This window comes from Ahaetulla prasina, chromosome 9 (genome assembly GCF_028640845.1).
Source record: "Ahaetulla prasina isolate Xishuangbanna chromosome 9, ASM2864084v1, whole genome shotgun sequence".
Classification (NCBI taxonomy): domain Eukaryota; kingdom Metazoa; phylum Chordata; class Lepidosauria; order Squamata; family Colubridae; genus Ahaetulla; species Ahaetulla prasina.
This window is the reverse complement of record NC_080547.1, coordinates 7386676-7399765: the sequence shown is the minus strand read 5'-3', so window position 1 is coordinate 7399765 and position 13090 is coordinate 7386676. Positions and strand designations below refer to the sequence as shown.

Here is a 13090-nt window from a genome sequence, read left to right as displayed (position 1 = left end):
AGGAGTTAGGCAGCTTCCCCGTCAAGAGCCCTGTTAGTTCTTCCCTCCTTGTCCTTCTGAAATAAGTAGTGGGAAAGAAAATGGAGAAGCAAATCTAGGTCTGGTTAAGCAAAATAGGAGGTGGGAAAGGAGGGCTGCCTTGCAGGGTTGCGTAGGCGATGGGAGCGGAAGCATCCCATCCCTGGGGGACCTTGGGGGTCTCTCCTGAGCTGGAGCTGGGAGGGGGAGCAGTTCAGGTGACTGCTGGGAGGAGGAGGAGATAGGGGGAAGCTTAACAAGCATGGTGCAGGAACCTGGAACATTTTAAGACTGACCTAAGAAATAAGACAAACCTATCTACACAATATTGTCGTTTTTGGGGTTGGGTTGGTTTTTTTTTCCCCCCCTTTTTCTTCCATGTCTGGTTTGGCTCTTGATACCTTGACATGTGCTCCCTCCCTCCCCCCTTCCTCCCAAATCTTCTGGCTGTCCATTGCAAATGGCCGTGGGGGTGAGGGTTGGGGGGAGAGTGCCTTCATCTGTGTATGAAAGCTGCCAGCTCTGCATCCAATCCCTGTCTCCCAGGCCAGCTTTCCCCAAAAAACGGGCCATCCTCCAACTGTGTTGGGTTTCAATCCAAACCCCGCCCTGCCCCTATCCACCCCTCACCTCCCAGGCCTCTGCTGAACAGCCTAAGAGTTGCTTCCCAGGCTTTGCAGGACAAACCCTGTCTCCCCCCTCCCTCCCCAAATCCGCTCTGCGCAGTGCCCCCTTCGCTTACTGCCTTTTTAGGGGAGCTGGATAGCCTCTGCTCAGGAGTCCGGAATTCAAATGGTTTTACTTAAAAGATAAGACCAGTGGAAAGCCTGTCTGGTTATGCTAGCTGGCAGGTGGGTGCTGGTGTTGGTGAAGGTGGGGAGGGGGGGCAGGTTTCCAATAATTATCCAAACTGCCCAGCAGCTAAAAAGGACGAGCTCCCCTCTTCAGCTGTGTTGCAGATCATGGCCTTAGCCTCAGGCTGGGAATAGCATTCAGCGTTTTTAATGTGTACGCAAATGAATTTATTTAAAAGAAACACACTCTCTGTTCCCTTAAAATGTGCACCTACGTTCGTCGGCTTCTCCATGTTGCCCCTCTACAGTAACGAAACCAAACTGGAGGCAGAAGTGCCCCTCTTCTTCCCCCTCTCCGCTCCCCCCACCATCCTTTCCCCGTTAGATCCACCTGTCTGGGCTGCAATGTACAATAATTTAACACAGTTGCCTGTATTTTTATTTTGTAAATTCATTATACTAATAATTATAAATTAACCGCCAGTGGCTTGGCGTGTGTCTGGAGGCTGCTCTGTTCGCGGTGGAAGAAGGCGCGATCTTGATTGCGATGATAGAAACTGGCTGCCTTTTCAGATAGTGGGACTCGCCCCTTCTTCGGCACTCGGTGGCTCATGCAGCATGTTAGAACGCCTAAATTTTTCAGGAATGGGGGGGCGGGAGGTGGCCCTTCTTGCAGGGTACGCTCCGTTGCAAAGGTTGGGTTGCGCTTTTCAGAACACAAGTCTAGTCCGCCTTGCTTCGTCTTTTCCCGAACCACAATTTCCCCGTGTGAAGTGTTGATGCAAATGAGTAAAAGAGAAGCTGTTGGATTAATTAAACAATCCCCTGAGGGTTTTCTGATGCTCCAGATCACAGCGAACGCAAGAGATTGAATCTCTTGAGTCTGTCTGCTCTTTTCCCCGTTCCCTCAGTGGCTGTCCGGATGCCGCAGCGGAGTTCATAACCTCCTGCACACTTGGTCACTCTCACTGCTGTCATTTCTTCCTTGGTGGACCATGGTCAGCTCGGCTGCAGTCGCTTCAAAACATAGGCGTGAAATTAGACGAGTGTTTCCCAGCCTTGGCGACTTTTTAAGAAGTGCGGACTTCCCAACTCCCAGAATTCTCCACGCATGGCTGGCTGGGGAATTGCAGAAATTGAAATTCACTTGCCTTTAATATTGAATTAGATCATGGCTTGCCCTATGTGACTCCTGATTGCAGAATATCAAATAATGGATTTAAATTTTGGAACAACCGATGTCGGGTTTGGTTGAATTTGGACTCTCAACCCTGACCAGGGGATTGGATGTTTGATGGCTTAAAGAGCCCTTCCAGCTTCAAAAGTCTTGTCCCACTATACTAATTGCACTTTTCTTCTTGGTTATTCTGCCCTTATTAGCAGATAATCATACCCTGTTTGGAAGTTCCTTTTGGAAAGGAAGTAAAAAAAAAAAATGTTGTCTTTTAAGTACTTTTAAAAAGGTTTTGTGCTTGTCTGGCTTCAGGTGAGCGGTGTCTGGAATAGTTCAGTGATGTGAAAACAGGTATGAAAAAGTAGTTTACATAGCCAATACAAAGAGTTGTTTGTGTGACCATCTCCCATTTACTGGGGTGGGTGGGGAGAAGGCAAATATATCAATAAATACATGTCAAAACAACTATTTCCATTATTTAGTTTTTAGTAGGTGTAACTCTTTTCAAACGCAGTTACGGATAAATATGGTTTAGTGAATCTCCATGTTAAGGGAGGATAGCAGGAGTGAATTAAATGCTAGAGAATAAAGTATAACGAAGGCTGAACCTTTTATCGGTCCCTAGCAGAACGATGTTTTTCTCCGTATGACGGAAGCAATGTTGTGTGCTTGCGGGTTGGGATTTAGGGTGCTGCTTTCATTCTTTGAAAATCCCTTGAATGCCTCTGGCGGCTGATTAATTGGCTAAAGGAAATTTGGGGTTCATGTAGCACATGGACAAAAAAATGGATAGCAACAGCCCCCAGAGAGCTGGCTACCAGCCTGTTACCAGGGCATCCCCTGAACTAAGGATTTCTGCAAGCTTCTGGCCCCAATTTGGTGGAGAATGCCATTAAGAAGAGAAGAAACCATCTTTGGGATAGCAGTTGTTCCCCAATGCTAAATTAGGCCACAAGGGTTTTGGATTTAGGGTTACCTGTCCATACCATCCCCCCCCTCCCCGACTTTGGATTGAAATGGCATTAAATTGCAAGTAATTGGAGCCATAATTTCCATTTTTTCTCATTGTGGACTTAGGCGAGCCTGATTTTACAGTAATTTTTATGTTAAGTGAATCCAGCTTCCCTAATAGCTGCTGTTGGTTTTTTTTGCCAGATTGGCCCCAAAAAAAAAAAGGCTCACAAATTGCAGTCACTGCAGGATGCTGTACACCAGGAGAAAAATCCAGAAGGTTCTGGAGAACCGGTAGCAGAAATTTTGAGCAGTTCAGAGAACCAGTAGCAGAAACTGAGTAGTTTGGCTCAACCTCTGGCTGGCCTCAGAGTGGGGTGGGAATGGAGATTTTTGCAATATCCTTCCCCCTGGAGTGAGGAGGGAATGGAGATTTTGCAATATCCTTCCCCCTGGAGTGAGGAGGGAATGGAGATTTTGCAGTAACCTTCCCCTGCCACGCCCACCAAGCCATGCCCAGAGAACCGGTAGTAAAAAAATTTGGATTTCACCACTGCTGCAGAGATTATAAATGCAATCCTGTTGCCAAGTGCCAGAGTTGTGCTCCCACGAACCACAAGGGTGGATGAGTCTAGGCCGTCACATTTTTGAAAGCTGTCATAACTTTGAGCCATGCGTTACGCGAGCGGCTGTAAATTGAGGATTACGTGTAATTTATCCAGTTTTAGGCATTTTTATTTTAAAACGGTTCCATTATGGAATGTATAAGCCAGCTAGTTCTGTCCGCCCACCTTCTTGTTTTGCATCATCTTCAAACCTTAGCCACATTCTTTTCAAAGGTTCGGTATCTCATCTTCCAGTTTTTGGAGAGGAAAATGGGCCGAGTTTATGTCTGGGCATCAGAGAAAACTGCGCAGCATGGCAATATTGTGAAGCCCACCCCAATTCCTAAGAAACTGACTTTATTCCACGGTATGGAAAATAAGCCCTCTTTTTCCATTGCCACTCATTACTCTGGATTAGGGGTCTCCAACCTTGGTCCCTTTAAGACTTGTGGACTTCAACTCCCAGAGTTCCTCAGCCAGCTTTGCAAAGCTGGCTGAGGAACTCTGGGAGTTGAAGTCCACAAGTCTTAAAGGGACCAAGGTTGGAGACCCCTGCTCTGGATGCCTTTATCCAGGGCTTTGCTCCTGGGGAAGCCGTTCAGAAATATTTTATGTGGAATACAAAATAGCAGAACCTTAGAGTTTCAACATCCACTAAAATTATTTTGGGAAAATCCTCAAGCTGTTATTACTGCTTTTTTCTAAGTATAAGACGCACCTTTCCCCCCCCCACAAAAAAAAGGTGAAAATCTGGGTGCGTCTTATACTCCAAATGTAGCCCCACCCAGCTTCTCAAACGGAGGTTTCAGAGGCTGAAAAAAGCATCAGAAACGAAGCTTCAGAAAAAAAGCTCCCAAACAGAGTTTCAGAGGCTTTTTTTCTGAAGCTGTTTCGGAGGCTTTCAGAAGCAGAAAAAAGTTTTTTTCTAAAACAGTTTCAGAGGCAAGAAAAAAAACAAACAAACAGCAAGGCACAAAGCTCACAACCAAGGAACCTGTTGCTAAAATTCGCCTCTGGGAACAGCTGCCAATTGCTTTTTTCTTATTTTCCTCCCCAAAAACTAAGGTCTTATACACCGGTGGGTCTTATACTCTGAAAAATATGGTATTTTTTTTTCAGGACTTGTACAGCTGTGCTGTTCAACCTCCGGTTAAGTTGGGGTGGGCAACTTTATGACCTATGGACTTCCCTGAGCCAGGTTGCTATTTTTGGTTTAAGAAGATGATGGTGCTGGGAGTACTCCCATGATCACTGCACGGCCCTAAAAACAGCTGCAGTTACCTTCCCTGGTTCAAGAAAGGAAAAGCTGACAGCGCTGTGATCTTTGTAATTTACGTTCACTGTGAGGAAGATCCCACATTAGCTGTGGCATTTCTGTCCATAATTCCGGAAGAAAATTTCAGGGAAACAAATCTGCTTCTGTGCCTTGAAACTGACAAATGCCATTTCCACCTCTCCCCCTTATTCAAAGCTCTTTTAAAATTTCAATGCAATTTTTAAACACAAGCCCCGAAAGCAAAGGATGCGTTTTACACAATGGGTCAAAAGACTCTTTATTAAGCTTCAGAAAACTATAGGACCTCATAACTTATTCAAGATTTCTGGATCGAGCCTGTATTTCCCCCAAAAAAGTAAGAATCCGGGTTCTGTAGCCTTTCAGGGCAATTCGCAGGGGACCAGTTTGAAATGGGCGCCACACGAAGGGCAGCGTTCCATTTTATCTTTGTGAAGCCAGATGTAGTACGTCTCCGTGGCATCTTCCTCACCTAGGAATGGGCAGAAACGAGATTGTGAGAATGTTCCAGAAGCATTAGAAAAATGTACATGCTCAAGAGTCATTTGCTATCATCGTCTTTTAACGACCCCATTAATCCCTTGCGGGGTGCAGTCTGGGCAACTGAATGGAGCCGAGTGTTTTAATGGCCGGATGCCCTTCCTGTCACCAATGAGGAGTTTTGTTTAGCAGATACATTCTCAGAGTGCTGAGAGAGAGAGAGAGAGAGAGAGAGAGAGAGAGAAATATCTGCCTCCACCTAGGATCGAACACAGAACCACCCGACTATGAGGCAAGAACTCCATCTCTGGGCTACCATTCAGTCTCATTTGCTATGTTGGCTGCAAATAAATTCAATAAATAAATAAGCAAAACCAAACTGCTCAAGTTTTGTTTTGTTTGTTTTTTTAAAAAAAGGCAACCCTCTGAATCCTTTTGGAATTTTGGTAAGAAAATTTATGTGGCTGCAGGAATAAACGAGTAAAACGGCAAGTTTCACTGTTCAAGAAACTGGTCTCCATAAAAGGAGAATATCTGCAGCTCAGGGTGGAAAGAAAGGGCCCTCCGTGCTCTCTGAGCCTGGCGGTTTTCTTGCAGATATTTTGTTACCCACACTGGGTATCATCAATGTATTAGCACTGATGACGTTACCTAGTCCGGGTAAAGAAACGTCTCCAAGGTAACAACTGAGCCCAGAGAGCCCCACGGATCCTTCAAGAAACAAGGAGATGCCACTTACAGATACAGCCCACCAGCCTCACGTTGGTCAAGGAGGGGACAAGGTGGGGGTCATCTTTTGTTCCCCCGTATGGTTTGGATGGAAATACTCCAAAAGGATCCTACAACCAGCCGAGAGAGAGAGAGAGGGGAAAAAAATGTTAAAGCCCTTTAAATTATGTACCAGTGTGCTATCCTTAACCCCAATTCTAAATTATCTTTTGATCATTTTAATCCTCCAGCATTTCATTATCCGATTCTGCCATTAGGGAGAACCAGGCCAGAAGGAAGGAAGGGAGGAAGAAGAGAGGGAAGGAAAGGGAAAGGAGGGATGGAGGAAAGGATGGGAGGGAGGGAGGAAGATGGGAGAAGAAAGGGAGGGAAAGAAGGAGGGAGGGAGGAGGGGAGAAGGAAGGGAGGAAGGAAAGAAGAGAAGGGAGGGAGGGGAGGGAGGAAAGAAGGATGAAAGGGAGGGAGGGAAGGGAAGGGAAAGGAGGGAGTGAGGAAAGAAGGGAGTGAGGGAAGGGAGAGGAAAGAAGGGAGGGAAGAGTAGGGAAAGGAGGGAGGGAGGAAAGAAGGATGGAAGGGAGGGAGGCTCTGAGGGAAGTCCTGCCTTAGCACTTGGCCACCACAGGTACTCCTGACATGAGTGATGTCGAGCTGGCCAGCCCCCCCCTGCCCCCCCCAAGTCAAACACAACCCTGATGCCGCCCTCAATGAAATTTGAGTTTGATACCCCTGATCCACAGAGCTTCGGTGGAGGATAGGGTTGGCTTTGGGCAGACTCAGTAGCTGACCCTCTTAATTAAGTCTGGAAGGTAAATGATGACGGGCCAGGTAACTAAAATGCTGCCCCTCCAAGAAAGGACGGAGGTTCCTTACGGTCAACTGTTTCAGGTCAACTGTTTCAGCACGTGAAAGTATCATTGCTCAAAGAAGGGTTGGCTGTTTTGCTCACCACTCCTTTCTTTATAGTATCCAAAACTTTCCTTTCCATTCCTGTGGCCTGTTCTTCATCAATAGCCATACCTGGGGTAGAGAAGGACAATATTAGGTAATCTGAAAGATTCCTCATCTGGTCAGAAATTCCCTCTCCACTCCCCATGGTTGACAATAAGACCCAATTTTCTTTGGTAGCATATGAAACATTTGCTTGCCCTGAATATAGCAACTTCTAGAATGGGTCCCCTGTAATCTAACCACAAGGCTAAAGAAAATCTACCAGCCCCATATAAAATGGAGTGTATTAATCTGACTCCGAATACTTTTTTTCTAGCATCCCCACAATTTCTGTTTGGCTCCATAGCAGCTGGATAGCTATGCGTTCATTTTATTGTCATATATAAAAATCAATTTGTCTTTTTTAAATGGATTTGCTGCCTATCTCACCACGGGGCTCCTGTAGGTGGCTTACAGTAATAAAAAAAAGGGGGAAAAATGACTGTAAACAGAAGTAAAATAAGATGATGAAATAATGAAAAAGAACACAAGAATATATCAATAATAATAATACATCAATTAAATAAATACGAAAGAATTATTGATCACACCTAAAAGCCCATCTATTGCAGAACAATGAGGTTGCTGTGTGTTTCTACGGTTCTTTTTTATGGAGGGTGGCTGTTGCTCTTTTATTGTAAGATGTACCTTTTAGCATTGTTATTATATTTATTATATGGAATACCTATTCATTATATATGAGGTGTGTCATTTTATCATGAGACTATGCATACACACACGTGTGTGTGTGTATTTATATATATACATACACACATACATACATATATATATATATACATACATATATATATATATATATATATATATATATATGTTTTCACCTGCATATATGTGTATATACACACACACACACACACACACACATATACACACACACACACACACAGAGACACATATACTCACACATACAAAAACCAAGCCAAAAATTACAAGTTTGTATGTGTGTATGTGTGCGTATATATGCATGTATGTGTGTGTATACACACACATATTTACAGACAGACAGAAACTCATAATTTTTGGCTTGGTTTTAGTGTTTGTGTTTATATATATACATACATACATATATATATATATATACATACATACATACATACATACATATATAGAATAGAATTTTATAGAATAGAATTTTTTATTGGCCAAGTGTGATTGGACACACAAGGAATTTGTCTTGGTGCATATGCTCTCAGTGTACATAAAAGAAAAGATACCTTCATCAAGGTACAACATTTTTATATATATATATAGGAGCGCCTTCTAGAAGCACGAAGCGGTAAACACCAGCTTGAAGATGACGAATGAGACTTCGTCGAAATGTCACCAAGACACTTCCAATTTTACATGCGAGAAAACCTGAATAACCAAAGACCTACATACACACATACACACATATACATATACATACATACATATATACACACACACACACACAAACACAAGATATACATGTACATGTACACACACACACACATAAAAAATATCCCCACACAGAAACTCAGATAATTTTCGGCTTAGTTTCAGTTACGAAAAGGCGCCTCAGCAACACCCCCTTCCTACACAACCTGAAGCACTGCCCCCCCCTCCACCCCCCCCAATTGGCTTCCAGCAGGCCCTTCCCTCCATCCTGGGTGGCGGATGATGGGAAGGGGAGTCTTAGCCTCGCAGGGAAGACGCGCCCACCCGATGATAACAGCTCACCTCCAGTGCTGGCATCGCGAGACCCTGCCGCCGCCAGAGGCCCCGGCCTTTTCCCCAGCGGAGCCGGGCCCACCCGGAGAGCCCGCAAGGCTCCAGAGACCCGCAGTAACCTTGACGCCATCGCAACCGCCTCAGAGACGCCTCTTCCTCCTTTGGCAGGAAGTTCCGGTCACGTGCCCCTCCTCCTTTCTGACCCAAGATGGCTGCCTGGCCCTTTCCGGTGCGCCGCGCGCAAGGGTAACGGGCGTGGTCAAGGTGGCCCCGCCCACCGGGCGCTCCCTGGTTTCCTCATTAGAGGAAAAGGCGGGAAAGTTTGAAACGTGGAGAATTTGGTGTTTTTCCCCCCCCCCCAAGTCAGGTGCCCGTTATTTGGGCCTGCTCCCTCTAGGCTCCCCTCTTGGGGGGGGGGTGTCTCAGAATTTGGCCCCGCCCAGGCTATTCTCAGTTTTCTTTCCTTGTTTTCTGCTATAGTTGCCTTGAAATTGTGAAATTGAACTTGTGAATGCTCCAACACTGGAAGTTTTTAAGAAGATGTTGGAGAACCATTTGTCTGAAATAGTTTAGGGTTTCCTGCATAGGCAGGGGGTTGGACTAGAAGACCTCGAAGGTCCCTTCCAACTCTGTTATTCTATTCTATTCTATTCTATTCTATTCTATTCTATTTATTTATTTATTTATTTATTTATTTATTTTGTCACAACAATATATGTAGGTATCATACAAAAAGATTATATAGTATATAAACACATATATGAGTAAATATTAGGAGGTATAAGCATATATATATATATATAGGAAGAAGAAAAGAAAAACATTAGCGCAGGAACGGTAGGCAGGCTGGTGCGCTTATGCACGCCCCTTATGGTCCTCTTAGGAATGGGGTGAGATCAATAGTAGAAAGTTTTTGGTTAAAGCTTTTAGGATTATGGGAAGAGACCACAGAGTCAGGTAAAGTGTTCCAAGCACTGATGATTCTGTTACAGAAGTCATATTTTCTGCAATCTAGATTAAAGCGGTTGACATTTAGTTTAAATCTATTAATTGCTCTAGTATTATTGCAATTAAAGCTGAAGTAGTCTTTAACATCCTGTTCTATTCTATTCTATTCCATTCCATTCCAGGACTAGGGAGACATGATAGCAGTGCTCCAATATCTCAGGGGCTGCCCCAAAGAAGAGGGAGTCAAGCTATTCTCTGAAGCCCCTGAGGGCAGGACAAGAAGCAATGGGTGGAAACTGATCAAGGAGAGAAACAACCTAGAACTAAGGAGAAATTTCCTGACAGTTAGAACAAATTAAACAACTTGCCTGCAGAAGTTGTAAATTATTATTATTATTATTTATTAGATTTCTATACCGCCCTTCTCCCGAAGGACTCAGGGCGGTGTACAGCCAGAATAAAAACACAAACAATATACAATTAAGAACAAAATTAAAAAACTTATTATACAGTTGGCCGAAACTTTAAAACATTTAAAATCTAAAAACCCGTTAAAATTCATATAAAATTTAGAAATATAAAATTTAGAATTTAAAATATAACAAAAACTTAGGCCAGCCCCGCGCAAGTAAATAAATACGTTTTCAATTCGCGGCGAAAGGTCCGAAGGTCAGGTATTTGACGTAAACCAGGGGGAAGTTCGTTCCAGAGGGTAGGAGCCCCCAAAGAGAAGGATCTTTCCCTGGGGGCCGCCAGCCGACATTGTTTGGCGGACGGCACCCTGAGAAGTCCCTCTCTGTGTGAGCGTACGGGTCGGTGGGAGGCATGAGGTAACAGTAGGCGGTCCCGTAAGTACCCAGGCCCTATGCCATGGAACGCTTTAAAGGTAGTAACCAAAACCTTAAAGTGCACCCGAAAGACCACAGGCAGCCAGTGCAGTCTGCGCAGGAGTGGTGTTACATGGGAGCTACATGGAGCTCCTCTATCACCCGCGCAGCTGCATTCTGGACTAACTGAAGCCTCCGAGTGCACTTCAAGGGGAGCCCCATGTAGAGAGCATTGCAATAATCCAAGCGAGAGGTAACCAGAGCATGAGTGACTGTGCATAAGGCATCCCGATCAAGGAAGGGGCGCAACTGGCGAACCAGGCGAACCTGGTGAAAGGCCCTCCTGGAGACGGCCGTCAAATGATCTCCAAACGACAGCCGTTCATCCAGGAGAACACCCAAGTTGCGCACCCTTTCCCTTGGGGCCAATAACTCACCCCCAACAGTCAGCTGCAGCTGCAGCTGACTGAATCGGGGTGCCGGTATCCACAGCCACTCCGTCTTGGAGGGATTGAGCTTGAGCCTGTTCCTCCCCATCCAGACCCATATGACTTCCAAACACCGGGACAGCACTTCAACCGCTTCGTTGGGGTGGCCCGGGTGGAAAAGTACAGCTGAGTATCATCAGCGTACAGCTGGTATCTCACCCCAAAGCCACTGATGATCTCACCCAACGGCTTCATATAGATGTTGAACAGGAGGGGCGAGAGAATCGACCCCTGCGGCACCCCACAAGTAAGGCGCCTCGCGGCCGATCTCTGCCCCCCTGTCAACACCGTCTGCGACCAGTCAGAGAGATAGGAGGAGAACCACCGATAAACGGTGCCTCCCACTCTCAATCCCCCCAACCGGCGCAGCAAGATACCATGGTCGATGGTATCAAAAGCCGCTGAGAGATCTAACAGAACCAGGGCAGAGGAATGACCCCTGTCTCTGTGCTCTCAGAGATCATCCACCAACGCGACCAAAGCTGTTTCCGTGCTGTATCCGGGTTGGAAGCCGGACTGGAACGAGTCTAGATAGACAGCTTCATCCAGGTATTGGGGTAGCTGCCGCGCCACAGCACTCTCTACAACCTTCGCAACGAAGCGAAGGTTGGAGACCGGACGATAATTACCCAAAATAGCTGGGTCCAGGGAAGGCTTCTTGAGGAGGGGTCTCACCACCGCCTCTTTCAAGGCGGCAGGGAAAACCCCCTCCAACAAGGAAGCGTTGATAATCCCCTGGAGCCAGCCTCATGTCACCTCCTGTGTGGCCAGCACCAACCAGGAAGGGCACAGGTCCAGTAAACATGTGGCGTGAAGCCTCCCCAACAACCTGTCCACGTCCTCAGGAGCCACAGGATCAAACTCATCCCAAACAATCTCAACAAGACGCGACTCCGCCCTCTCACTTGGATCATCCCAATTACAGTCCAGACCATCCCGGAGCTGAGCGATTTTATCGTATAGATAACCACTAAACTCCTCGGCACGTCCTTGCAAAGGGTCATCCCGCACCTCCTGATGAAGGAGAGAGCGGGTGACCCGAAACAAGGCGGCCGGGCGGTTATCTGCCGACGCAATGAGGGTGGAAGCGTAAGAACGCTTCGCCTCCCTCATTGCCACTAGGTAGGCCTTAGAATAAGACCTAACTAGTGTCTGATCAGCTTCGGAACGACTGGACCTCCAGGTGCTCTCTAGGCGTCTTCTCCGGCATTTCATCTCCCTCAGCCCCTCGGAGAACCAAGGGGCCGGCTGACATCTGCGCCGGGTCAGAGGCCGCAAAGGCATGACATGGTCCAAAGCTCCAGCCACAACTAGTTCCCAGGCCACAACTAGTTCTTCAGCCGTGCCGTGGGCCAGATCCTCAGGAAATGGCCCAAGCTCCGTCAGGAACCTCTCGGGATCCATCAGGCGCCTGGGACGGAACCAACGTATTGGTTCCGTCTCCCTGCGATGGTGGGTGGCGGTCCGAAAGTCCAGGCGAAGGAGAAAATGATCTGACCATGACACCGGTTCTGTTACTAAGTCATCTAATTCCAGATCATTTAGCCACTGTCCAGAGATATCAATTAGATCCAGTGTGCCTCCTCCTATGTGCGTAGGGCCATCAGTTACTTGAATCAGGTCCAAGGCCGTCATGGAAGCCTGGAACTCCCGGGCTGCAGTCAATGACAAGCCGGTCGATGGCAAGTTGAAATCCCCCATGATTATAAGTCTGGGGGTCTCAACCGCCACCCCGGCAAGCACCTCCAACAACTCGGGTAGGGCTGTAGTCACGTAGCAAGGAGCCAGGTACGTGATCAACAAACCCAACTGATTCCTATGGCCCCACCTCACAAAGAGGGATTCACAACCGGCAATCTGAGGAACAATGGCCTCCCTCGGCTCTAGATCTTCCCTAATAACAACCGCCACCCCCCCATCCCTACCTTGGGCCCTCGGTTGATGAAATGCTCGGAAACCCGGAGGGCACATCTCAACAAGGGGGACCCCCCCCTCTGGGCCCAACCAGGTCTCCGTAATGCCCATGAGGTCCGCAGACTCCCCCTGAATAAGGTCACAAATCAGGGGGGCTTTATTAACCAC

General features: G+C 46.6%; 1 protein-coding gene across 1 annotated transcript; it reads right to left on the bottom strand.

Moving 5' to 3' along the window:
- Positions 1-5069: 5069 nt before the first annotated feature.
- LOC131204047 (cytochrome c oxidase subunit 5B, mitochondrial) lies at positions 5070-8913 on the bottom strand. The gene is made up of 4 exons (XM_058194856.1): positions 8755-8913; positions 6992-7062; positions 6056-6155; positions 5070-5308 (listed from the first exon to the last, which is right to left on the bottom strand). Exons 1-4 carry the CDS (start codon positions 8873-8875, stop codon positions 5199-5201), a joined length of 402 nt encoding a protein of 133 aa, XP_058050839.1. The 5' UTR covers positions 8876-8913; the 3' UTR covers positions 5070-5198.
- Positions 8914-13090: the final 4177 nt, after the last annotated feature.

Coding starts and splice junctions, on each gene's coding strand:
- LOC131204047 (XM_058194856.1), bottom strand. CDS start 8,875: ATGGCGTCAAGGTTACTGCGGGTCTCTGGAGCCTTGCGGGCTCTCCGG. Junction 6,156..6,991: donor ATACTATAAAGAAAGGAGTG/GTGAGCAAAACA, acceptor GGCTGGTTGTAG/GATCCTTTTGGAGTATTTCC. Junction 5,309..6,055: donor GAGGCTGGTGGGCTGTATCT/GTAAGTGGCATC, acceptor GCCCATTCCTAG/GTGAGGAAGATGCCACGGAG.